This window comes from Tauraco erythrolophus, chromosome 14, assembly GCF_009769465.1.
Source record: "Tauraco erythrolophus isolate bTauEry1 chromosome 14, bTauEry1.pri, whole genome shotgun sequence".
Taxonomy (NCBI): domain Eukaryota; kingdom Metazoa; phylum Chordata; class Aves; order Musophagiformes; family Musophagidae; genus Tauraco; species Tauraco erythrolophus.
The window spans coordinates 4,708,202-4,735,550 of NC_141478.1; the positions used below are offsets into that span (position 1 = coordinate 4,708,202).

The 27,349-nt window shown below is 41.4% G+C and overlaps 1 protein-coding gene across 2 annotated transcripts in view; it reads left to right on the forward strand.

Moving 5' to 3' along the window:
- The window catches only part of IGF1R (insulin like growth factor 1 receptor), a 178,549-nt gene that overhangs the window by 114,804 nt on the left and 36,396 nt on the right, over positions 1-27,349 (forward strand). For both annotated transcript variants that reach the window (XM_086620012.1, XM_086620014.1), the window contains exons 3-5: positions 20,026-20,338; positions 22,950-23,095; positions 24,833-24,977. In XM_086620012.1, coding sequence (XP_086476138.1) covers positions 20,026-20,338; positions 22,950-23,095; positions 24,833-24,977 — 604 coding nt within the window. The remainder of the gene's footprint in view (positions 1-20,025; positions 20,339-22,949; positions 23,096-24,832; positions 24,978-27,349) is intronic.

Below are 27,349 nucleotides of genomic sequence, written 5' to 3' on the forward strand. Positions count from 1 at the left end.
CTGACCTGAAAAATTACTTGTATGCTCCAAAATTTACTTTGCCACTCCCTACCTTCTCCAACAGCATCTGATTAAAGTTTTTTGTACTGTAAAAATTCCTTGCTTGTGTCCTTAGACTATTCAACTTACTCAACCCTGCAGCTAACCACCTTTCTGTCCATATGTGCTGAAATAAAGTGGGTTTTTTTTCTGTTTTACGCTTGTAATAGTCTTCTGTAGTGAAGATTAACGTCATAACTAGGATTTGCTTTTCAGAAAAAAACTGTTTGCCTTTTGTGAAACTTCTGTGGAATTTCTGCTGGAATTACTTGTGATACGAATTTCTTTGTGTTGCATAAACGATGCATGTGCTCCAGGGGAAGCCGCAGATTTCGGAGGCGATATGCGTGTGGAGAAATCTTGCTCTGTTGTGATAGCACTCATTTCTAGGACAGATGTACTTAACTAATTTTTTTATTTAAATGCAAATCCTGGGTGTAGTGCAGGGTGGTAGTTTACCAGTGGCTTTTGAAATGTGTTTTCTGTGAGAAGCGAAACATGCTGCTTTGAGCAGCAGTGGGAATGTGAAGAGTTACTCCACATATTTATCAATGAGCAAACCTGACAGGTCTTTAGATAGAACCTGAAGAATTATGTTAGTGTTTATCCCTTTGACTTGTGCTCTAATATATGTTGTAGCAGTCGTCTTCAAATGTGTGGAGTATTGTGGATCTGATAAAATCACTTGTAAGGAATTAGGCTCAACTTCTAGAAAGTGAAGATCTATTTGGCTAGGATAGCATTTGATATTTCTGCTTAGTGAATTTTGCAAGCAGTATTAGATCACTGAGGTTAATCTCCTGACTTCAAACATACACCCTGCCTGCCATCGCTCCCCCTGCCCCAGTAAAAATTACAGATAGGTATTTTATTTTTTTGCAAGGAAAAAAAAAGGGGGGTTTTCATGTACTGCGTGGTGCCCATATGTAAAGTGTCACATCTTTGCATTGATTGTTGAGAGACACAAATAGTGTTTGTGATTGTATTTCTGGCTTTCAAAATAATCCGTAAAAATTCTTTAGAAAATAATTTCTACAAAATTCTCATTCTCCCATGCTGTGCAAAGATAGAGCATTTCTACACCAGTTGATCAACCTAATCATCATGGTTTCAAAAGCATGGGGTTTTTTAACTTTTGAGAAGTCATGAATTAAGTATGGCTTTAAAAAAAAGTAGTGTTTTTTTTTCTTAAAAAAAATCGCAACCCCCCAAAAAACCCAAAACGCCACCTTTTTTTACTGAATTCCTATCAGTTAAGTAAGATACATACTTTTAATTTGGACTTGTCCAGTTATACGAAATCTAAATAAATGAAACACCTAGTGACATACTTCTTGTTGCAATTAATCAATCTCCAACTTGTGGGCCAGCACAGTTTCCATGGCGTTTCAAAAGTGCCATAGATAGATTCCTAAAAAGCTTTTGAATGTAGACGTTTGCTATTAACTGGTCTCCTCTCTGTCCTGATTTCCCTCTCAAATTGTACCACTCAAGGCTACACAGTACAGAACAGAGTGAACCGCTGGTGTGAAGTTCTCCGTGCCCCTCGTCCGTGGTTGGCACCTGCACCACCTCTTTGGCTCTTTCCTTCTCTTGACAGTGTGACTGCACCCAACAGCACTTTCCTGCTTGCGTTGATGTGCTCCAGCTGTCTCTTGGCAGCGTTGGCTAATGGGCTTCCAGTTTTGTTCAGAGTTCAGCAGGCTTGGTGTTTTGTGAGCAGGAGTTCTTAAGGTTTCGTTCCCTTCTCTGAAGGTTCCAGACCATGACCTGCATCTTCAAGGTTGTCACTTCCTCACTGCGTCAGAACTGCGTAAAGTCATATCGTTCTTCCAGCTGATGTTTACATTTCTAGTTGATGAGACAACCCAAGTAAAACAAATGCAGACTTTTAAAGTAGCTTCCATCTGGGTCTCTGAGAAGATCTGGGTCTCTTAGGAGTTTCCCAGCCCAGAGCAGGAGGCTACAGTGCTTGATGCTGCATCGCTTGTCTTGCTTCTGCAGGGACCTGGGCCGCTCAGATGATTTTAAAAAACAAAACTAAACCTCTCAAGTCCATCATCACAACATCAGCTCTGAAAAACACTTAAAATGAGTGCATCTACAGCCCACTGGATTTGTTACCTGGATCTCCAGATTAGTTGGGTGTCTTTTCAGTGAAAGAGAGGTAACAGCTGAGAGTTGATGGATGGTGGATGGCCTTTGGGTGGGAAATGAGGAGTGGATAGCGTATGACTGATAAGTAACACTTACTGTAAGAAGCTTAAATAAAAAGGAATAATTTGAGAGTGGCTGTAACTTGCAGGAATTCAGGATGTCTCACTTGTGGTTGTACTGAAATCTCTATTGCAGCTCTTCTTTTTATATCCTTTGTCCTTTGAAATGCTGTGCTGTTAGGGCTGGGCTCTTATTTATTTATTTTTTCCTCTCGGCAGCTGCAGTGCTCAGACTAGTAGGCTGAGATGCTAACAATGCACTGCCTGCTGCCAAGAAAGGAGGTATTTGCATTCATTTTCACTTTCTTATTCGGAACACAAAAAACAAGCCACCCCCTTACAGCCCCGCTGAGTCCTGTCTCCCCTGAAATGTAAATACATGTGCCAGTACATGATTTAGAGTATTTATGGTGCTGTGTTAAATCCATCAGTTGATCAGGCAGGTAATGGAAGTGTCTGTATTCCCTAAAATAAAGCGGTTTTACAGTAATCCAGGATAGCCATATAAAACCAAACCAAACAAAAAACTAAAACCGGTAATAGGGTTCACAGTAATTATTGAACAGATTATAAGCCTGTTGCTTTACTCAAATTATTTTTTTCTGAATTGTTTTCTCTCAAAACTGCTCATTGTGCGCACTGCTCGCATCAGGAGCAGCCTGTGCACAAAAGAGGCAAATTGTTCGCGTTTTTCGCTCTCAAGTAATTTTGGCAATGATGCAAGAAAGAGGAATTGGAGACTTGTTTGAAGTTCCTACAAGTGCAGCCTTTGAGGTATGGAGCTGGGTGGTGGGGTGACTCCCACGTGGATTTGGAGAGTTTGGGATGCATGGGGGGAGGCTGTGCCATGCCGCTCACTTCCTCTTGCTGGCGATCCTATGGATGGGAAACAAAGGGGATCACAACCTTTCTGAATGTGGAGCTTGGGATGTGTTGACTAGATTATGAAGGCAGCAATTTAACTAAAGGGACATAATTTAGGGGCGAGGGGGAATTGGAGAAGCCCAGAGACTGAAACTCCGGGTTTTTATTGTTGTAACGTATTGACTACAGCACAGCACAGATAACCCTATTGCCATGACACTTGGTTTTTGTGCATCTGCTCAGTTTCTAATAAGCCTCTCGTTACGATTCAGAGTGCTATGTGGAAATCCACTATGCCATCTTTTTTTTTTTTCCCCTGCATTAAATGATCTTCAGTGTGTTTCTTTTGTGGTGAAACCCCATTGCCTCAGTATGAAGAGCATGCACGGTACACGTGTCTTTGTTTAATTCAAAATGTTTTCCTCTTTCAGCACTGGAAATAGGACATTTTAGTTCTTCAGTCCCCGCCGCAGCAGAGCGGTGTGCTTCCGAGAGCCTGCGTGGCGTTAGGAAGGGCAGGAAGGGCATAACCGTGCTCTGCTCACCGGTACGTGCTTCGGATGCGCCGGACACACAAAGCCCACGTGCTTTTTACAAACTGCTCTCAGCTCGGTGCATCTTGAAGAAATCACACCCAAGGATGCGGATTTCTGCAGTTTGGAACTGGCCCTCTGTTCTGTGCAGTTTGGGGTTGGTTTTTCCTGTCCTGGAACGTCAGTGTAAAGAATAAGAGGGCTAAAGAAAAAGGGGGGAAAAAAAAAAATCCACTGATAGTTGTTTAGAGATATCAAATAACTTCCAGTGTGGGATTTTTATCTTGCTGTCTTTGTGGTAAGAGAGGTAGAGAAAGACACTTAAAAGCCTACGACGACATAGCTTGTAGGAGCTTTACGAATTGATTCAGATGTTCCATTCAGAGCAGAGATTTGATACAGGGTAATGAAATCAAATGGCTCAAAATAATCTTTTATTGATTTTTATGGAGAAATCTATAGTTGCAGAATCAAACTGAGGTTGTGGTAAGATCTGCCTTTAAATTTTTTCTTTGTTTTGTGCATGTGTGCTTTTAAAAGTGCGTTTTTTGTGTGCTGTGAATGGCTGCTTCTGCTTCCCATGAATTTTAAGTCTGAAGTCGAGAAATGCGTGCCGAAACGTTAGCAGCATAGAAACGCACTGTCCTGTTTAATACCCTGTGGTGCACGTTCCGAGTTCTGAAAATGTGTTTGTCCTGAAGGACCATGGCTGTGCTGCTGTGGGTGGGTCTGGCGTGGGGGCAGTGGGGTCCCCGTGGGCGCCGCGGGGACGCGCCTCGTGATGCTGCTCCGGACTCATAAACAACCGTCACGTGGCCGCGCAGCCCCGCAGAGCAGCATGCGGGCAGGGATGGATGGCGAGAGCTTATCCTTATTGGATTTCCCCTCCGAGCTGCTGCTGATTTGAATGTTTTGGAATGAGTGGTGAATGAAACAACACAAGGGGTGCTTTTTTCCCCTTTTTCTTTTTCCTCCTTGTTTTCCTTTTTTTTTTTTTTTTTTTTTCCTTTTCGGCTGTGGGGTTTAGGATGCACAGAGAGTCCCTGAACCTATAAGAAGCTTCTCTAAACACAGATACTTGCAATGCAGTCTGCATTTCTTTCTTGCCAAAAATACGTTAGCGTGAGCAAGCACTGTACACTTACTGTCATGTGAGAGAATTTAAAGGTGCAGATAAAATAATGAATATGCTTCAGATTTTAAAGGACTTTATGTATCTTTTTTCCCCCATTTAACCAATAGAAATTTTATTAAAAAAGGATTTCTCTGTTTGCTGATGTGTAGTTCCTTAGACCTACTGTGTATCTGGTGGAAGCTGCATCACTCTGGATGCGAGACGATTCTTTGGACCAGTCTGCTAACCCTTGATTGGGAATGATTAGACTTCAAAAGCATTTAACTCTACATGCAATTATAGCTCAATTTCTCTGTGTTGAGTCTTCGGATTTACAGTGTGCACATTATAAACGAGTAGGATACTACCTGCAAAACCAAAATATGCTGCAGTACTTCGCTCAGAACATAACTTAGATCGTGAGATCAGACTTAGAGCTGAACACTTCTTAGTTGTAATCTTCACCTTTAGGTACTGGAACTCAGCAATCTTTTTAGTTTGTTAGATTTATCAAGCTAACCCTGATCTAAACCAGCAGAAACTAGCTGTGCACTTGCATGAACTTTGTACCTTCTGGTTATTGATAGGATTACCAGGAGACTATGTTGAGACTTTTGAGAAGTACCAAGTTCATGATGATACTTTATTAGTGGTTTGTAGGGAAAAACTGATGAGACTGTATTTTTAGGAGTCTGGGGTAGGAATGATTTAAGAGCTTGAGGAAGAGACTGCAGCCTACAAACTCCTGAAGGATAATTTAGGCCAGCAGGGAGCAGGGGAAAAGGTAACATACAGCAGGAAATAGTAAGAGTGAACAGGATGCTGTCCAGAGATAAGATACATGTGAGCAAAGCTTTACACTGCTGTGCAAGTGAGATGAAATCTGAGGGAATGAGAAGCCAGCCAAGGGGCTTGTGGAGTTGTAGAGTTTCTTTTAAGTTTAGTTTGGCAGTTTTCAAACTACATTTAAAAAGATTTTGGTTTTCAGAGACATTGCTATTAAGTTATTTGTGCTGAGCCTATTCTTTTTCTTGTTATCCATTGCACGAAGAACCACAAAATGCTTTTAAAATCTTTTGTCAGAGGTGCTTAATGCTCAGGAACACATTGACCTGGTAACGTTATTCTATAAATGATAATTTTTAAGCCAGATACATTTGTTAATCTTAAAAAAAAAAAAAAAAAAAAAAGGCAGTTTGAAGAAATCTCCCTGCTTAGGACGCAGACGGTTTGAACCATGTCCCAGGCTGTGCAGCTGTGGGCAGGTCCCGTAGACTCCAGGTTCCTTATTTGTGCCGTGGGTGAAATCCTGTTGCTTCCTCACTGGTATGTCGAGTAAGGCAGAGAATATATATTTTTCTGTTAGTAAGCATTCGTGAAGTTTAATTTGTGGGAAGAAAGGCCAGGAATCTGATGTTAGTAGGACAAGCTCTTTAAAACCTGGGAAAGGGAAGCGAAAGGTTTGTCAACTGAACTATTTGTTGAAAAGCACTTCCCAGGAAAGGTATAAATGGATTATAAGTTTTCCTTGTGGGGAAGGACGTGATGTGGGGAGGAGGGAGTAATTAGTCAGTTTGGAGATCCTCTGTAGCAGTTAATCCTCCAGCGCCAGCGTGGCCGCCAGCGGATACTGCATCCTTAGGGATGATCTCTGAGAAGCTGCTTTACTTTGTCATCGCTTTAACAAGCCGCGGTGCCTAGATAGAGTGCATCAAGTGAATCTGAGAAATATTTAAGCTGAAATATGTATTAAGGGTAGTAGTTAGCCCAACCCCCTTACTTTTTCCCCATGTCATTCCTAATTCATAAAAACAAACTATAAAAAAACCTTTGAACTTTGTAAAAATCTGTTGCTCTATAATTTGCAATTTAAATGATACTTCTCCATATTTGACTGCAGGCAAAATCAGCTATTCTATTCCCATCCAATTTAATGCTTTTAGTTTTGGGTGTGTGTGTGGGACATCCTGGAATACTAATTATTTTTCCCCTCCCTGTTTCTTTTTTCATAACCATCAACAAGCAGGATCTGCCATTGTTTAGTAGTTCCCTTTTATTGTTTTTCAGTGAAGGTTCTGTCTGCAAATTTGGATTCGTGTGATTTTTTTTTTTTTTTTTTTAAACAGTGTGTTCACACTAGTGTTTGCATAATTACGGAAAACTTTATTTAATGCTTATGGAAGTTTAGCTTCATGTAACTGCAGAGAAGGCAGAGCCTTCCCTGCGTGAAATAGAGACAGATCCATTCATTGTTCCGTGTTGCAGTTGTAAACATTGGAAGAGAAATGTCATTTCTAATGATGGAATTGGAAAGCATTTTCCAAATTGAGTGTGGTCTGATGGCAATACTGCAGTGTGCCCCCGCAGCTGGCCAAAACCAGCCGCTGGGCTCCTTTTATAGTCACGAGTACGTGGACCAGAGGTGATAGATAACCCTTTGTCACAACATTTCTCCACGTCAGTGTTGTTTCTGGGGATGATACAATATCGATCACTCTAGCATAGCCAGAAATACTTTGTTCTTGGTCTGCTTTGTGTATTGCAAATATACACCTGGAGAACTTACTGAATGGCAGGGCTGGCGTGTTCAGAATAGATCAGTAAAAGGAGAAGGATGCACTTTCGAATAGTAAAAAGGCAGCATAGTATCATGAGGAGTTTGAAAATGGGAAGGATGATGGTGCTTTCACCCATTTGACCTCTATAACCAAAGATAGCTGCTGTTATTGGCTCAAGGAGACCCGTAACTGGAAGAAAAGGTAATTGCATTCTTGTTTACTGCAGTGTTATTGAGAAATAAAGCTTAGAATTCATTAAGTTTTACGTTTGTAGGTGTCCTATAAATCTAATAATTTCTAGGGCAAACGAGGTTGTAAGAAGTCTTCACAGTCTGTCTGGAGTCTGCACATTCTGTGTGAAGAAGCTATAAATACTTTCATTACTGAATTGTGTAGTGCTTGTTTGTTTTGGGAACCTGCGTCTTTTCCTATACCTAATACTAACCCTCTGCAGAATAAATTAAATGCTTAGTGGAATTTTAACATTAAAAGAGAATTTTACAAAACTCTAGAAAAGGTCAGTCAAATTAGAATGCTTTTGTGGAGGAACAACTATGCTTTAATTACTGCAACATAAACCTTTTTTAAATAGTGTAAATATGTGGAACCTGGTTTTGGTGGTGTTTTTTTAATTTCAAAAGATAATACTAAGCTTTGCTGTATTTAGTTCTTCAAAGACCTTTTTATAATTGTCCTCCCTGATTTTGATGGAAGAAAAAATATTGCATGTTTAAATCCTTCCTTCAAAGTGAGGTGAACTTTAGCTTCTTGGGATAAATTTAGATCATTTTTCTTCTTAAGTGGGAAGAGTTTTTAATAGCTTTTAAAAGTTTGTCTTGTGTTATAGGTATGCAAAGTGATAGAAAACAATTACACCAGTAGCATTACCGTTTAGATGGTGAGAAGTACAGATTTTTTTTTTTTTCCCTTTGAATATCTGACTCACCAGAGTTTTCGGTTAATCTTGACAACTTTATTGGAAAGCAAAGAAAGCAGTTGAATAAACTGGAAAAAAAAAACAGCAGCACTGCTGCCTACCTGCAGCGACAACTGTGACTGCGGGAATCCGGGGAAGGAGAGGCGGGTGTTTCCCTGCCGTGCCCGTGGTGAGAACTGGATTTGCAGACGGTGTCACTGAGGCCTGTGCCGAGATGACTTCAGCCGCGGCGCGTTGTTTCGGGTTGTTGTAATTGTTTGCGAAACGCGTCCAGGGGCTCTCTCCGTGCTGGTGCTTGTTCTGAGCGTACGTCATGTGCAAAAGAAGCAGGCACCGAGTGCCATGGGGGACTGAACCGAAATATGTCTTTGACCTATGCCCGTTTTCCCTTCTGAAATGCTGTTTTGCTTTATAGAGTGATTTAAATGATTTCTTTCTCTGTCAGCTAGAATATTCAAAGGACAAATCCATTTTGCTACAGGAAGCAAAACTGCTCCTGAAACTTTCTCAGTTCATTTAAACAAATTTGGCCATGTTGGCCTCTGCTTTCCTGGTAATGTTTTTTAGAGTAGGTATGGAGGCTTCATCTTTTCAAGCATAGTCCAGATCTTGCCACAGGTTGTTGGTTTTTTTTTTATGTGGATTATGTAGATCACCAGATAAATTCTCCTGAACTTGAATATGGTCTGAGTCCTCAGCATGGAGAGGGTTTGTGGAAGTCGTCTTTGTCGTAACATGGAATCTAGAATTATATGGAATGAGAAAAATGTTTTCCGTGCTTGCTTTGCCCGTCAGTGCTGGGCAGTACTCTTTCTGCTTTATCTTAACTCCTGGTGTGGCAGCACCATGTGGCACTCTTCGGACTCTGCAAAGCCTCGTAGGAAGAGTTGTGGGTGTGTTGATTTTTTTTTTTTTTTAAATTTTTGTAATTAATTTAACTCTGTGAGAGTTAGACCACAATCCCAGCCACTGCAACATATCCTGAGTTTGAAAAATCTGCCTGCGTCTTTTTCTCCCTCTGCTTTTTGCATAGATAGTTCTTTATATTGAACATACATAGGATCTGCAAATTAGAAACAATTTCTGTGCCCCACAGGCGCCTGGCATGTGTTAATAGTCCATTGTTTATGAGGCACCTCTGTCATGACAAAGACCTAGACTTCTCTCTAGGATTTATGACCTAGTGAGGTATTTTTGTTTAAAAGATGAGATGTGGTTGCATGATTCTTGGGCAGACCTTAGGACATTAATGCAGATTATGAGTGTCACCCAGCCCTCATTCATATGAAATCCATCATCTTCCTCACTTTGCTGCTTTTAGGTACCTGATAGAGTCTCTTTCTCTGCCACACCTCCTGAGTTTTGTGGGGTGCCAGCATCACTGAACACAGTGTGGTCTCAGGGGGGTTTTGAATAAAGCTTGTGGGTTTTGTCTCCTTTTGATTTTGAAAGGCCAGTGAATAAATAGTCTGTTGGACTTTGTTGCAATGGCTTGGAACAGGGTAAGGTGAAGTGTGTAGCACAGCCGTATGGTTGGGGCTGTAAACGGGCCTGGGCTGTGGACGATCTATCAGTAGCATCGATACACATCCAGTGCCAGTTAGGCATGTAATTGCACAGAAATGGTCTCTAATACCAGTTTCAAGAAGAGCTGCCAAAACCACAGCGCTCAAGGACTCTCCCTCTGAGTTGGGCCAATGCTCGAACGAAACAGCCCCCAGCTTGTTCCTTCGGGACACAGGCCTGCCTTGTTAGGAAATCGGTGAAGTTTGGGAACCCACAATACCTCACATAGCTCTGTGTACAGTAACGGAGGGTGGAAATAGGGCCATAGGCATGAGCAACCAGACGAGTTATAAATATAGCATACTCTCTCAATTCCAGTTTCGTTAGTCATGGGAGGACAGTGAGAGTTTTATAAACTTATAAGGAATATACAAACAGTTCTGAATTTAAAATAACTCTGTATAATTTTTTTAGTGTGTGAAAAGAATATTCTTTTTTGAGACCATCCATGTAAGTATCTGCTATACACAGTGTGTAAGGATCTGTGTATTTATACGTTCATGTGAATGTGACTGGAGATGACAAAAAAACAGTACTGGAGGGGAAAAGTGTAGCTCAAACATGCCAAACTCTAGCAGAAACAGAGTGGGAAGCAGTGTGCCTTCCCACTTTGTGCCAGTATCAAAAACATTAATCCCCTCTTCTTCTTTAACGAGTGCCATCTGATGCCGTCTCCGGCTTCGGAGCAGCCGGGCAGCATCGCTGAGCTGGCTTTGCTGCAGCCTGGAGACTGTCAGATCCAGTGATACAGCTCACCTTGACTGTCCTTCCTGTAAATAAATAAATAAAACTGTCTGGTACTCCCTAATCTGATCACAAATCCTTACTACAGGAAAGGATTTAGAAAGTCCGAGGCAATGTCATTTTTTTTTTTTCCTCCCCCAGTCATACTAATAGGAATTCCTCAAAAGCATGTGCAAGTGTGTAAGCAGAGGCAACTCACCCATCCAAGTATTAACTCCCTCTTTGACTACATGGCCAGCAGTGGTGTGTGTGCCGTTTGTCCTGCTGACGGATGGCATAGCAAAGTGTGGTTTTTCTCCTTCAGTTTATTTTATCAATTTGTTGGAAGAACTGGAACAGTTCCATCTCGTAACGGAGGATGTTTTTACAGATAGTGTACTAAGTGCAGGCTGGACAACATAATGCCGTCCTCCAGTCAGGCTAGAAGAAAACACTGAGCAAACCCATATGCTGTTCCCATCAGTGCCTCTCCCTGACTCTAGTCACTTTTTTTCCAGTGTCTTCTATTTTCAGGTGCTTCAGTCCTTTGCTTGGCTGGAGTGAGGTGGGGATTCAGGGCCGCTGAACTTGCAGCAGTTTGCTTGGAGCTTCCTTTGGGGTCGCAGCGATGTCCAGTGCCTCTGTGGATCGGGAGCATCCTTGAGCTTCTCGAATCAGGCTCTGCAACCCAGCTCAGCGTTTTCTAGCCACAAACAGAGCTGTTCAGTAATTCATGAGCAAACAGGCAACCATTGCAGCATTTTTGTTCTTTGGAGAGCAGTCCACATAGGATGGAGTTAAAAGTTCATGTCCAGACAGTTCAGGATGATTTACAGACTATGAAAGCAATTTGCATCAAGTCTGCAAAGATATTCAACATCTTCCCTTTTCCTTCTGAAATGCTTCTGTCCACAGCCATGGTGGAAACTAATTTTTGTACAAATTTCAAGTGAGTTGTATCCTTTCCACTGTCCATGTTGCCTGTGAATTTGTTAAAATGCATTTAAAGATGGATTAATGTGCAATCTTCCAGTCTGCTTTTGGGTCCTACAAACTCTGGCACCTTCTGTATTCCCTCTGTTTATAATAGAGGAAAGATGTAGAATGAAAAGATTATTCCACTGTTATTAAAACCAAGGAAAGAGCTCACCTTTTGTTTGTTGTGGATCTCAAGAGCACAACCTTCAGTTGCTGTCAGATTTGCTTACACTCTCTTGTATTTCTGGAAGTCATGGAGGAAATACTTTGTTTAATCGTTTTGAACATAATTCCCTTAAGATCAACAACACTTCAGACAATATTAACAGGATGCCTTCACTTGCAGCGTGCAAATATCTTAAGTGGTGACGTACTCCCAGGCTTACTAGTCCGTAATTTAAAACAAATGCACTCAGGTGTCTCTGATCAAACTTTCCAAAGCATCAGTATTCTTGCATCATGTTTGCCCTTCCATTGTAATTCTTCTCTTTTCTCAGTTTCCTAAATATTTATATCTTGATCCTGTTTTTAGTGGACTACCTCACTAGCAGGTGAACAGCTTGGAAAAACTTGCTCTATAGTAAACCAGTTTGAATGTTCTACCTCTTTCTGGATGTTTCCTTGAGTGTTAATCTTTTTGATGATTAAAACTCAACTTTTTTTTGTTTGTTTGTTTGTTAACGCTGGTATCCTAGTTGGAGATGAGCAAAAACTTTCCAAGCTTTGCCCTACCATGTGTATTGTAAACATCAGTTTTACTGAAGGTCTTTTTTTTTTTTTTTCCCCCCCACTTCTTTTAGGGTAATTAGCCTTTGTCTGGAGCAGTGTTGATGTCTGCCTCTGAGATGAGCATTATGTTTCATTGCTTATGCCAGAATGGTTAAGCCTGTTGATGGGCTTAATGCATAAATGCAAATGACATTCCTGAAACAAAGCAGGAGTAGAATCCCTCCAAACTAGTTACTTTTTTTTTACCTGAGATTATATCATTATTTTTCAGCATTAAGAGAACTACATGATTTAGACTAGTGTGATAATGTTATCAAACTGTCTTCCTCCTTTAGAATAAACCTGGAATGTGAATAGTATTCTTCCTCCAGCTGGGGTTTTGCCAGGAGATGACTGACCAGCACTCCTTGCTTGCAGTATATTAATTAAATCCTGTAAAGCTTATTGCCTTACACTTGCAGCATTTGGAAGACAGGCAGATTAAATTTTGCTTTAAGCAACAACAAGCAGAACCTCCATATATTGCTCGTAATCTGTAACGAAAAGAAAAATAACTTGCTTGAGAGCTGTTCTGCAGCAGCCCTTTTCTTTCCTTGCGTGTTACTGAAGAGTTCAGGAACTTCAGTTGCCCCTTTAGAAACATGAACAAATTTGTGTCCACGAGTGACGGGTGATTGCAGCGGACGGGGCGCAGCTTTCACCACTGCGAGGTGACCCTCAGTTTCCTGTTTTCATGCCCACTGGCATCAGCGTTACTGTTCTGATCTCCCAGTGAGATCATTTGCATCTCCCAGTGGCAAATTTCCCTTTTTGTAGAGGAAATGTTTCTAGAACAGTGCAGCACTGATGGCGAAACATTCCCGACCAATTTGTTTACCTAGTGTTGAAGATAGAGTAAAACTGGCCTGAATGCCTGATAGATGCCTGTGTATATGCCTCAGTTGAGTTTGTTTATGTACTGAATTCGTACTGGTGTGGAAGGGACAAAGTGGACTTGTTTTTTTCCTCTTTCTCTCGAGTGCCAGCTGCAATGATGCCAGTGTGGGTTGTGCTGGGCAACATAAACTGTTTTGAAAGAGAATGCAATTCGTGCTGCCTGGGTTTGTCAATAAGTTGTGTTTATTTGCACCTTCCTGGTCATTAGTATTACGCACTTAGCAGCAAGTGGAGTAAGTGTACTATCAATTGGTTCCTGTTGACTGCGGTCTAAGGTAGTTGTTTTCTGCACTCGGGTTTCCATTTGCTCCAGTTTCGTTGTGTGTTTGAGGGATTACAAACCATGCCGTGGGCCTCTGGCTCCTTGGAGCTGTGCTGATGTGTGTGCTAGTCTGAAATGCTCCAGGTACTAAAACTGTTCTGAGGGGAAGGGAAAATACTAATGTTGAAGAAAAAAATTGTAAAGCTAGAAGGCGTCAGGTACCTCACCAAAACAGTATGTTCTGGCAAAGTGTTCGTTTTACTGAATGATGAATGTTTCTTCTCTGTTTCATAGAGGTGGTGGATGCTCCATCCCTGGAGACGTTCAAGGCCAGGTTGGACGAGGCCCTGAGCAACCTGATCTAGTTGGAGATATCCCTGTTCCTTGCAGGGGGGTTGGACTAGATGACCTTTGAAGGTCCCTTCCAGCCCTAACCATTCTATGATTCATAGACCTTACCACATGTGGTAGTATCTCAGAGTCCCCAGGTGCTGAGTGGTGCTGGGCTTTCTTTTCCTAACCTGTCTCCACTCCTTTCTTCCGCTTCCTTTCCTCTAGAATCATCTACAGATGCTTCCAGCTGAGCAGTTGGATCCAACTGCTGCACAACTGGCTATACAGGCATTTAGCATGAAATGTTTTTTCAGCCATAAAATCCTGAGGAAAGGGATGCAAGAGTAGATTTCTTCATTGACCTTTCATATGGTTAAATATTGAGCAGTTAGTGGGCCGATGTCAGGTTGGGCAGATCCTTTGAGGTTGTTTTGAGGTTCTGGATGCTTTGTCACACCTACTCCTTCACTTAGGGAATATGACGTACAGCATCTGTGATAAACTGAAATAACTAAAAACAAGAGACCAAAAATTTTTGTGTGGAAGCTGACCAGATTTAGTTAAACTTCAGCTGGGTTTGTATAGCGGCAAGAAAATAATTCGCAGAAAAGCTTCGGAATAATTTCAAGATCCTTGGAAAGGTCTGCCAGATAAAAATGGGCTGGTGATGACTAGGATGTAAACATGGAAACAGATAACTGGTGAATGATCTTGCGACGTATGTATTTTGCCCTCCTTTTGCTTCTTGGTATAACTTTGTATAGACCTATCCGAATATCTTACTGGTGGACATGATTGTATACATAGTAGAGGTTTAAAGAGGAGGGAGATGATCACTTTCAAGTCCCAGTATCAGGGCTGGGTTGAACTGAACCTTTAAATGAGATCTGGCGGTTAATTTCAAAATCTACCAAACTTTATGCCTTAACTACTAGAAAGAAAGCTGTTTGGTACGATAGCGATTTTTCCCTTTGGGATTTTCACTGAGCATGAGATACCAGGTTTTTGAGTGCAGGCAAAGATAGAAAAGACAAAAAGTATCCATCTTTAGTTAATCCATCGTTAATATGTTGCTAATACCTGGCTTTGTACCACTATAAAGATTTAATACAGCTGCTCTAAGTGACCTTTTCAGTTCTTTGAGATGACTTGTACCCATATTTCTGTGACTGGAACACGTTACTGCTTGTATTTAATATGCATATTTCCTTATTGCAGCCTTTATTCTGTACTTACTTGATTCCAGCCCTGGCCATGAATCACTGGAACTGGATTTTCTGAGTAATGTCTCTCCAGTCTCTATTCTCACAGTATACTGGGCAAAAAAAAATCAGGTCTTGTATAGGCTGCTTGAGTGTTTGAAGTCAGCTGTTTGAAAGACCGTACGAAAGTTTAGACCATTAAAATGCAATATTTAAAAAATTCTTTATGTATAGGGATTAACTTTCCAAAAATGACCATTTTTTTTTCTTTGTGGATAAATTTAGACAGCTGTTTTTTTCGGTAGTTGGCTAGGAGAAAATGCTCCCTTCCTCCTCTGGTTTCTGCTCAAAACGAGGCTTTTTTTTTTTTCCCCTTTTCTTTCTGAAACATTATTTTATATGAAGGATGGTCTAAAAAAGCAGAAACAGTATGAAAAAGGAAGGATCGAATATCGTTTTACAAGGAGAGAAAGAATCTTTAAAAAAAATATTTATCCCACACTTGGCAACCTTTTGCTTGCCCGCATGTGACTGGCACAGTGCCATCCTTGGCAGAGGCCGATGCCTCAGCTTGCCAGAAGTCTTCCTCTTCTGGCCGCGTTTTCGCTCCCTGTGACTGATTGTTTGTTCACCTGATTTTTCTGTTTCAGCGTTGCTGAAGTCATGGCGTCTTGGAGATAAGAACACTTTGTCTGTCCAAAGTGTACAATAGCCACGATGTCAACGCAGAGTGTTTGCAGCAAGCTTTAGCTTTGTGCACGATTCAAATAGCAGGAGGTATTAGATGTCAGACAAACTTACTACCACCTCCTAAGCATGAGGCTGTCCAAAAAGGAACCACTGTAAATACAGAGAGATGATTTATTGCTTGCTTTTTTTGGAGAGTTGTGTTTTGAGGATTTCCCAGCCTTGCTTTGTGTTTGCAATTTTGGTTTCGCATCTCGGGGATTTTAATTGAGAATAATGAGTTTCTCAGATTCTTCTGGAGCGCCTCTTGTTTGTAAGATCTTTGCATTCAGTTTCAAAATATTTGCTTTCTGTATGTCAGGTCTGAATCTGATTTGCTCAGTAAGTGGACATCTTGAAATTAAATTCTTTGTCCTTTTTGCGAGTGATCATAGCTATCTTAATAATATTTGGAAAACCTGAATTTTATTGACAGGGAAAGCTTCTCATTTGAAGAAATCAGAGAGAAGGTGAAGCATGGATGGTCAAAGAAACTACTGTTGTTGGTTTTGCTCCAGTAAATTTGATTTGTGCCTACTGGTACTCTTACAATGTCCTTCTCTCAAGATCTGATGATTATTCAGTACTTTCACTCCCTAGATGTAAATAGACGTTGTGGTCTAGTGAAGCCTCCATCATCCCCTTAATAAAGTCATGAAGCTGTTTAAGGGTCTGCCCTTCTCCAGGTCTTGCTTTGACTTCCTTCTCCCATGGCTGCCCTCCAAGGTCTCTGAAATTTTCCATTATCTTGGTAGCTCCATGTGATGACAATTAAGCGTTTTTTGCCCTTGTGCTTGTCAGCAAGGATTTGTTTGGTGGTTTGGATATTTTTGTATACAGTCATCAGCCTTCATGGTCCAAGGCAATGTTGTACCTGGCTGATAAATTCTGTCCCCAAGTGTCAGCCCCCTGTTTGCTTATATTTGTCTCTCTAATATTCTTGCAGACTAAAGTCAACGTGTTATTTAGCATATTTCAGGGTGGGTTTTTTTTTGGCAAAAGTATTTTGGAACCTGCATTTTAAATGTTTTGGTACAAATCTAGCAGCCCAAGTAGCATAGCTTGGGGAGAGCAAGGAGGAGGATAGATGGGGTTGGATTGTAAGGCCAGCCAGTGTTGTTTAGTAAGATTTTTATAACGGAGATGTCTGAGGGAGCTGGCCTGTAAGGCAGATAAGGCTTTTTGTTGTTCATAATAAATCCTACACACACATAAAAGTTCTTGTTCTGCCTCTTCAAAGAAACAGGATACCCGTATTGTCTCCAGGCTGAAAACTATGCCAACGTTAGCAAGAACAAGCAAAAAAATAGGACAGAGAAAAGCAAGGTTGCTGAGCTTTTAAAAATTTATCTTTAAAAAGTTTGCAAGACTTCTTGTTAAAATGGTTGTGATTAAAATATTACAGTAGTTTTGAAAACCTGCTTCACTGATTACCTTTTTCACGGGAACTTGCATATCCTTCTGTGCTTCAGTTTATATTTCTGTAGACGAGAGTCAGCAGATTTGCAAGGAGATGCTGGGAATCGTGTTTATACAGCAGACTGTTCATGAATGACAGAAGCATTAAGGGAATATTAAAGTCTTTCCTGAGAATGAAAAACAACTCGATCTTTTTCTACTATATTTATCTGAATACTTAATGTAGCAGTGTTTGTTTTTCAGCAAATTGTCTAGATAAAGCAAAAAAAATCATGTAGTTAATCAATACATCTAGTAATGAACTTTGTGGAGGCATGGGGGTGTGTGTGTTTTTTTTTTTCTTAGTAGGGCTTTGAACTGGAAATACAGCTACCACATGAAATCTGAGTTCTGGTACCCACTCAGAACAGCAGTCCATCTGCTAGCAAGACACACTGAATTTTTTTTTTTTATTTTATTTTTTTTTTGTCCCTTAGTAGTTGCAAATGCAAGTAGTACTGTAGACCTTAAGGTGAGAGGCAATTTGTGATGCCTTCCTAAGGTGGCATCTGTACAGACTTTACTCCTTTTACACTGGTGCAGGTTACCATCAAAAAAAGAATATACACCTGCGTACTTGCTTATTTTTGTCTAAGGGTTTAGTGTGCATGGTGATGATTTCTTTTTTTTCCCCTTTTCAAGAAAAAAAAATCCAACACCTTTACTCAATGCATTATTTAGCAGTGCTTTCCTCTGCATTCCTGCTCTCAGTAGTCTTACAAGTAACTAGCTCTGCAAAAATTTTCTTAATTTGGCCTGCATGTGACATTTGTGCTACCTGGGTGAGCATCGGCCATCCCCATGTTCCTCCTTGTTCTCATAGTCTCCCTAGTCTGCTCTACTTCTACTTTTCTGCCTGGTTTCAGTCTGAAAAAGTGAGTATACATGTAGGGAGCAGTGCTTTGGGGTTATAATAGCAGCATGTGCAAGGAAAGGGTTGCAGGGTTAAGTTAAGTAAGGTTTCTTTTCTAATTGGAAAAAACAGACGAGCTCTTGGGCAGCTTCAGTAGTACCTTCTCGCACAGTGGACCTGCTCTGTTCAGTTCAGTGTATCCAAGCTACCTTTGATGCAAACTTGTTGTCTTAGTGGTACGTGGCTCCATCTATGCAAGTAATAGCACTGCCAGATGTTCTAAGCAGGTCTGCTCATGATGCTTAATAGCCACCTGCTCAATATAGGGGAGATACCGTTAAGGCTGTCAAGTTACTTGAGGAGTATCTACCGGTTGAATTTCCTCCACAAAATCTTCATTAGCCTTAACTGTATAAGGAGAACCCAACTTGGTACTCAGATGCTTAAACTTACAAAGTTGGCAGTTAAGGCTTAAAATTAAGTGAATAAAATTAAGCAAGATTGATATAGAAGCATTTTGATAAGAATGCAAAATTACCTGATGGCAATTTTACAAGTCCTTTTTGAGGTGGATGCTACCTTAAAGCTAGCAGAAAATGGCTGCTTATAACCAAAACTTGACGTAGGATGTCTACATCTTGATGTAGACCTGTGAACAGTTTGGGATTTTTTTTTCCCTTTTAGTTATTGTCCTCTGTCATAATTACAGTGCTCTGCTGAATAGCATTGTCAAAACATACTGGAAAGCCTTCCCATTATGGGAAGAGGAGGGGGTGTTTAGTCCTGCATTAAAACAACACTGTAGCTACAAACCGAAAGAGAAATTGCAGTGCAGAACTTTGTGGAGCTGATATCATTTCTTAAAACATTGTTTTTCTCTGTAGGCTGGGCTCTGCTGGTTCCATGTTCATTTGGGATATTGATTTCTTTGCTGGTTATATGCTTTTTGCTCAAGTCGTTCAGTTTAAATGTCTTGTGGTGCTTTGCTTGGATCTCGCCGTAGTTGTACCACTGAAATTTTGCTTTATGCTGTTATTATCGGTACTGTGTTTTAGCTAAGTTAGAAAGTGGAAAACAGTTCCTTAATGCAGAGCAGATTTCCTATCTGTGTTTGTTTACAGAGCCTCTGGCACGCAGCTCGCGTGGCTCAGAGGCCACACAACGCCGTAATCAAAATGTTGTTGTTACATAAACATAATGCTGCCCCTTCTTTGATGGACCAGTGGTGAGCTTGTCGGCTGATGATTCTGCCCCTCGGTCAGGTCTTCCAAACTGAAATGCTTTCGCGTAAAAGGAGTATCTCCATAAATTTGCACCCGTTTTTTTTTCTCCCTTTCATATTTTGTTATCCGAACCTCAAATTTGGGGTTAAGGCAGAATTCTGTTACGCTCTTCAGGGGAAGATAGTAGCTCCGTAATTCCATGGTATTTGATGTGTACCATCTGTACGTTGTTAAACCTCACTTTGCATATATAAGTAACATTGGGATGCTACATTGGGGTCAACCTAACCATGTGTGTTACAGTATAGTAGTGCTTTATTGTACAAGTGTGATTAAGGTGTTTAAAGGAAGCTTCTTTTCTTGCTGGTAGAAGACCAATTTGAAGTACAAGTAGGAAAGACAAGAAATGCTTAGAAAGACAAGAAGTCAGCACTAAAAAAAGAATAAATTAACCATAATACTAGGGCTATAGAATAGGTTCCAGTACTTGCCTGTTTCCATTATCCTTATGTTGATCTTGCTTTCATTGTTTTTCCTTATTATTTAGTTGGCTCATGTTATAAATTTGATCTGAGAAAAAGTTATTTTCAGGCAACTAAAAACTGAGAAAAACAGAATTTAATTTGTCAGTTTTACAGGTGTTTGTTCTTTTGCAGAGATATTCTAGAACCCAGGGAATGAACGCAGAGAGTTGTACGGATCAGAGTTTTTCCTTTAATGCCATTTGCTTTATTTAATAGCTCTTTTTCATGCTACCTTGCTTTCTGTCTTGCAGTGTGCCCCAGCTCATGTGGCAAGCGAGCCTGTACAGACCAAAATGAGTGTTGCCATCCCGAATGCTTGGGGAGCTGCACGGCGCCCGACAACAACACCGCGTGCGTGGCCTGTCGCAATTACTACTACGAAGGAGTCTGCATGCCCACCTGCCCTCCCAACACCTACAAGTTCGAGGGCTGGCGCTGCGTGACTAAAGAGTTCTGCTCCAAAGTCCCCGCCACCGAAACAAGTGAATACGAGAGGTTCGTGATTCACAACGATGAGTGCATGGCGGAATGCCCCTCCGGATTCATACGCAACGGGAGCCAAAGGTAACGCAGCTTCTGGAACATCCATCGGAGTTGTCATGTTGGGGTTTTTTCTACCCTCTGTTCTGTGGCAGCTTGTGATGCGAATTGCATTAGGTAGTAGTGAGAACATACGATGAGGAATGGCATGACTTCGTGGTAAAGGCTTGCTTAGATGCGTTCACCGTTGAAAGCTCTGATTCTGTGTGGTCCTGCGCGTTGTCAGTTGCCACTGAGTCTTCTGAAGGGCTTGAGGAGGTCAGTACAATGCAGAACCAGGTCTTAAAGTAGACAGTAACAAAATGGAAGTGAAAGCCTAGGAACACAAGATTCAAGGTTGGCTGATGACCGTTACCACACAGAACAAACCGTAGGAGTTACCTTGCTTTGCTTATTATTTGCTTTATGTGCTTGCATTTTAGGCACGTGTATTCTTTAGTGTATTTAATTTTATTTCCCTTTTTTCACGGTTTGCAGAAGATAACAATGGTGCTTTTAGAAGGGAGCAATCATGTAGATGGTGACAAAAATAATGCAGCAACTGATGATACTATATAGAATAGTTTCTTGCAAGAATGTCACTCACCTGCTCTTATTTAATTCTAACAGCTGGAGTGATGCGTGCTGATGATCTTATTTTGCCAGTGTTTTAAGCAAACAGCCTTATTGCCTACTGACCCTTGGAAGTCATAGACTTTGAGTAAAGGACAGTCAGTGTGCTAGAATTTGTAGTGCTTCAGTACTATGCTAAAAAGATGCCTTTGTAGGCTGTTCTAAGGTGTCAGGTTTTTTGGAAAGGTGGTTGTGATGATACCTGCACCAGTCGTGTGTCTGTGCATGCGTGTTGCGTGTCATTCGTCCATTCAATCAATAGTAAGGCTGTCTCCAGTTGACACTTGGATGTAAGCAACTTACACTGCCTTTGCTTGCATCCAGATATTCACCTGAGAAATATTTCTTTTGTTATCTACTTGAGCTTGTAGTACCAGCTGTTCCAACCGCTTACGCTGAAGTGCATGGCCATCCTATCTTATCTCGGTGTTGTCCCCTGCTGCAAAGATTGAAAGGAGCTGTAACTCAAGGCCGGTGAATGTTTTGTTCCCCAGAGGTGGTGTTAACAAATAGTTGCAAATGGAAAGCATTTCCAGTGTTCTTTGTTTAGTTGAATGCCTCTTGCTTGTGTCTGCAGCTTTTAGTGGTTTGTGGCATGTTATAGTGCAAGATTTTGAAATAGGAGCTTACTACTAAGAAAAGGAAGCTTCTTTCTTTTATTGTTTATGCATGAAAAAACTGTTGTTGTCAATATACATGTTCCTTTAAACCTCAGAAGAAAGTGGGTTCAGTTTCTTTTAAAAAGAATAAATAGTAACTCCACGGTCATCAGTGTTGTCATCAGAATTCTTTGTCTTTGGAGCTGGATTTGTTTCTTTTTCTTGTTCATTTTTGCCCTCTGAAGTGATACAGTGGAGTAAGTAGTAATGAAATACGAAGGAAAGTGCTGGAGTAAATTGAAAAACGAAAATCACCTTGAATTGGGAAAGACATTTACCAGGAGGAGTGATTAGAGGACATGTCTTGTGCACACATGAAGAGTTCAGTTTTGAGATGAGTATGCACACAGTATAACATGGAGCCTTTAAAAAGCTGCTGTAGCCAATGCTAGGCTGGCCTGAGTTCTTGTTCTTTGAGCTTGGCCGCTAAAAAATGCTTACAAATACTTGTGAGCATAAGAAGCAGGAGAAGTGAGCCTGTACTTCAGTGTTTCCTCCCAGCTTCTGGCAATCCGATTTATCCGAATTCAGGGCTGTTTCTGTTTTTGTCTTTTATAGTTACTGGTGGACCTGTTCTCTTTCCATCTCTGTAATCCATTTTAAACCTGCTTAGACTCCTGGCCTGTCTCTCCCAATTCCTGTTGCAAATTAGTTTTGCTTTGCATCAAGATGCATCCTTCTGTTTGTTTAAACTTGCTGCTTTAATACCTCTTAAGCTATAAGAAATAGTGACTAATTTATTTCTTGCTTTCTCCACATCACTCATGACTGTATGCTTCCACAGTTGTCCTTCCTGAGTTAAAACAACTAGGAGCATGGAATTCCCTAGTGCTGAGCTTCAAATGTTGGTTTAAGGGCATGGAGACAGACAACCTTATAAGAACTTGAGTAGTATTTTCCCATTTCTAGTTCCTGGCTGGCCTGGTTTTGGCAGTTGGGCGTGGATTAACATGAAACTTCACAGCGCTCCGAGGATGCCTGCACAAAGGAGAAGGGTAGTCTTTCTGGCTACAATTAATTTAGAGCAAACGCACAAAGGCAAGGGCACTGAGCTTTACCTAAAGTGCCTTCCACTTTGGAATGACCACAAAGCCTTTCAGAAGCTGGCAAGCAGTGGGTATGGGTCCGTTTGTTCACTCCCATGTTGCTGTAAACAGGCGGTACGATGCTCCAGCCCCTCCAGAGTCCAGGGGGCAAGTGTGCTAAGTTATCTGCAGCCCTCTGCAGAAGTAACTTTCGTTTTGGCTTGAAGGATTTGTCTAAGCTTTAGAGGGAAATGTCTTTCAATATTTAATTTAAAGCAGCCTGTAGACTCAGAATTGTGTATGGTTGCTCATTTTCAGTCTCCCTTTCTTTCCCAACAGCATGTTCTGCAGTCCTTGTGAGGGGCCTTGTCCCAAAATTTGTGAGGATGGGAAAACGAAGACCATTGACTCTGTCACGTCAGCACAAATGTTGCAGGGATGCACAATTCTTAAGGGGAATCTGCTGATTAACATCCGTCGTGGAAGTAAGTGATTGCCCTCTCTTTATGAACCTCTGATAAGGCTGGTTTTAATATTTTTCCTTTTGTCTGTCAGCATAAACGATAAGAACAGTAGAAACTGAGCAAACTGTTTGCTTTCCAGTCTCGTAGCAGTGCTCCTGTTTGATTTGGCCCCCTGTAACACCATTCTCCAACGTGCGGATGGAATAGGTAGTCAGCTACCAAGTTATAAGCTGGTATTTCTGTTTGCTTTTCTGGCAGGGCAGGGAACCACGATTAGGCACTGAGATGAGCAGTAGTCTCAAAGGAATAATAAAGGCCCGAGAAGGTGGAAAAGTTGAAAATCCTTGCATCTGGCATGGCACTGTAAGACTGCATATCCTCACTTTTTAAGGCAAGGTGTGGTGTCTTGCCAAAACATGGAATCCAGAGTGCTGAGAGCTCATATAAAGCCTCGCACTGTGCCTCTCGACTGAGCTGGCCACCTTTGTCTCATGTCTTGAACAAGCTCTGGATTAAATTTGTCAGAGCAGTGATTCATCTAGCCAGGGAAGTGTTGACAGTTGATGAGCTCTTAAAAGCAGAGTAAAAATCACTGTTAGTTTTTATTGGAAGTGTATCACCCTACGGAAGGTCCCTTTTGGTTTCATGAATAAAGTTGAAAGATTGAGATATATTTCAGTCCCTTCCTCCTGCTGAAAGCTTCAGGGTTTAGAAACAGCAGCGTGTGGATTATTTCACTTGTGGTCCCTCTGCTACAGGTACAGTCTTCCCTTATGGGAGATGCTCCAGTTACCTGGGGCAAGTGTTGGGGGTTCTTCGTTTTTTAAGTATTATCTTAGAGTGCTGAAAAACATCTGCTTCCTCCCAGCTTATTTCGTATGGGAACCAACCTTTGGTAGTTGGGCTTCTCAGCCGTCTGTTAGGACTTTGGTTTGTTTACGGCAGCAAACACACCCTGTAGCAACTTCTCTCATCCTGAGCACTTATAAACGTCCCCTCACAACTGCAGCATAACTTCACAGGATAATGACACCAGGCAATGGGCATGGGCCAGGGATCGCAGGAGGTGAGGACTACACAGCTTCAGCCTGGTGAGGGATGAGATGTTGCAGACCTAGGCAGGGGCAGTACAGTTCCTAGGGATGGGGCAGTAATGAAGAGTAGAGCTAGCTCTGTGGTCTTTTTAATAATTTACTACAGACATCCTTATGGTTTTATCTTTCCTGTTTCATCAGGAGTTCTCAGTTTTGTAGCCAGAGCTTTTTAGGTCACTGAAAACAATGCTTTATGCCCCAGAGATGACCAATAGCATACCTCTGCCTCCATCTTCAGTCTCATTCTCCATTGCCAATGGAGCTTTCTGCCTGAGCTTTGCTCTGTAGCCGAAGAGCAATTCCAGTCTCATGGATATGTATACAAGGGTCTTTTCATCCCTGCCAGAATGCTGGCTCAACATTTGGTACTGGCTTCAGCATGTAACGTCCATGGAAAAAGCAGATAACACGTTTGGAAAAGCAAGACTGGTTTTCCACTGTTGCGTTGTGGCTTTATTTTGCCCTTCAACCATCTGTCCACACAGACAACTGTTACTGGGAGAGGAATACCGGTGTCTCTCACTTTCAAAAGCAACAAATAACATTTGTTGCAAACAACAACAGCAAACAACATTTTCTTTTACTGAACTAATACTGCATTAAGCAGAGTAGCAGTTAAAGCTATGTATTCTGCAATAATAAAATGACATTTTTCTTGCTGTAGATAACATCGCCTCAGAACTGGAGAATTTTATGGGTCTGATTGAGACAGTAACAGGGTATGTGAAGATCCGCCATTCCCATGCATTAGTCTCCCTGTCTTTCTTGAAGAACCTGCGGTATATTCTGGGAGAGGAACAGGTGGATGGGTAAGTGTTCAGATATTTGTAGATGCAATTTCACTTTAATAGAAAACCAGGGATAATAATTCTCTTAAACATTCATGTACCACTTACAGAATCTTCTCTTCCACTAATAAGCAGCGTTTTTCTCTAATGACACCATTGCGTGGTCATCGCTCGTTTGGATTACTATCCAAATCGTCTATTAAATTGAGTATATTAAAATGATGTGTATGGTAACTTTGCTGTTGCTTTTCACTTTAGGTTTATCTAGGGAGATACTTTACATTGATAAAGTGTCTTCGTTTGTTGTTTCTGCTCTGTTTGAGGAAAGAACATCCTCAGAAACAATTGGATTTCCTTGCAATTCTTTACTGTTGACTTTTAGCAGAATTTTATGGAGAATGTCAACTGAAAGGAGATCTGAACTTTACTAATCAGGGAGTGCAACTGGAAGTGACCCAACTAGCATGAAGTTGTTTCCAAGTTGCAATTGTTAGCAACTCCTTGAAATGCTAACGTTAAATGAATTATCTGTTGAGGAGGAAAAAGACTAGTCAGGAAAAGTAAAGTTGGTCTTTTGAAATGTTTGCTGTGGGTTATGTTGCTTCTGTAATTACACAATGTGTGATGCTTTTTGCTGTATATAACTCCTATTTTCCTATGATGGTAAGAGATAGTCGAGACAAAAGTTTTTATCTCTGCAGAACTTGCAGTGCCGAGGTATGGTGATGGTCCTTCAGCAAACTGCCTTGCTTTTTTTCTTCCTGAATCAAGTAGCCATCCTAAGCTTAAATCAGTCTTCTCTGGGAGAAATAAGTCTCCCTCAGTAATGGGAGAATTATTAAATGAAGAATTTTGGGAAATCATGTAAGAAAAGGTGGTGGGAGGGTCATGGGAAAGGTTGCTTGTGTCTGATTTATCTGCCCTGACAGGATAAAATTACAGCATGAGGGATTCTTCACAACCTCCCTCTTTCTCTCAGGCTAGTCTTTGGTCAGCCTTAAATTCTTAAAATTCCACCATCTGACGGAGCGAGTTAAAGGGCAGCTCTTCATCCTGCACTTGAAAAGCACGCTGTCGTTTGCAGTGAGAACACTTGCTCTACGGGAAAGCTTGTTTCTAATTGCAAATCCTGGAGGCTCATCACTTTGCCGAGCACAAGGCTCGTTCAACCCACTTACGACGTGGCTCGCTCTCACAGCTACTCCAATTATTGATTTGTCTCCTCTCCTCTCCTCCTCTTTCCCTTACTCTCTTTAAATTTGATTTGAGCTTTGTGTTTCAAGTAGTAATTATGTTTATGGTACCTTGTATGTCAGCAAGGAGAGCTGATGTGAAGGGAAATGGGAGGTTTTTAAATCGTATTCCCAAATAGAGAAGTAAATGGTGCAGCTTTGAAGAGGAAAATGAGGCCGAGTGGGGGAGGTAAAATAGATCTGTAGTAAAGAGCTACTTGTGCTAAAGTTCACCCATGCTAGGAAATGACTGCAGTTACGTACTTTGAGTCAGGGGCAGTCTCTTTGCTTGAAAAATGCCTGGCATAATTTAGGCATTACCACAGTCTAAATAACGTTTCCAAAAATACTTAGATGGAAGTAGGCACCTGGTGAGGAAGAACTGAGCTTGAACAATTACTTTGGCAGAGTTATGAATGACAGGGAGCGGGGTCTTAACCTGGGAAGTACTGGGCTGCTGGAACAATAGCTGTTTATTCCAGCATTGCCTTGGGGGGGTGAGAGGGAGCTTAACTTAAGATCCGTTATGGTAGTTGTTCATTACACGACTGACCCCACCACCACCGTCCCTTTTTCATTATTGAACTGGACTAACAAGCTGAGACTTCAGTATTTCTTTATTCCTTATTCAGTTGCTGGTGCCGGCCTTGGTTGTTGCAGAAAATGGGAAGTTCAGAGGGAATTTACTTTGTTTTCAGAATATTCATTGCCTCTTTTGAACACCATGTCCGTAGTGAACGTGCTCCCACGGCAAGAAAAAAATTTTCTCTTTGCAACTAAAGAAACTGAAACAGAGGTGTGCTGGAGGGGTCTCGGCGTCCATTGCAGGATTTTGATTCCTAGCCGGGCGTTCACTCTGCCAGCCCCTCTGTCCTCTGCCAGGACGCTGCATGTTCGTTGCTGTCGTCGGCTGCAGCTGCCATGCGGCTGGATGGCATATGGGCAGCACTTCTCAAAGCATCTCCAAGTTGGGTACCTGGAAAACGGGCAATTTGTGGCCTTTAGGAACAAGCAACGAGACGGTGGCTGAGGCAGAGTTCCTGTTGTGGCACCGACTGGCTGCTGCCATTGCGTTTCAACTTCTGCAGCAAATTGGGGACAGTCCGTGTAAAAGCAGAACAACCCTCCCTGCTCTCTACACCACTTCGAAGCAGGGGCATC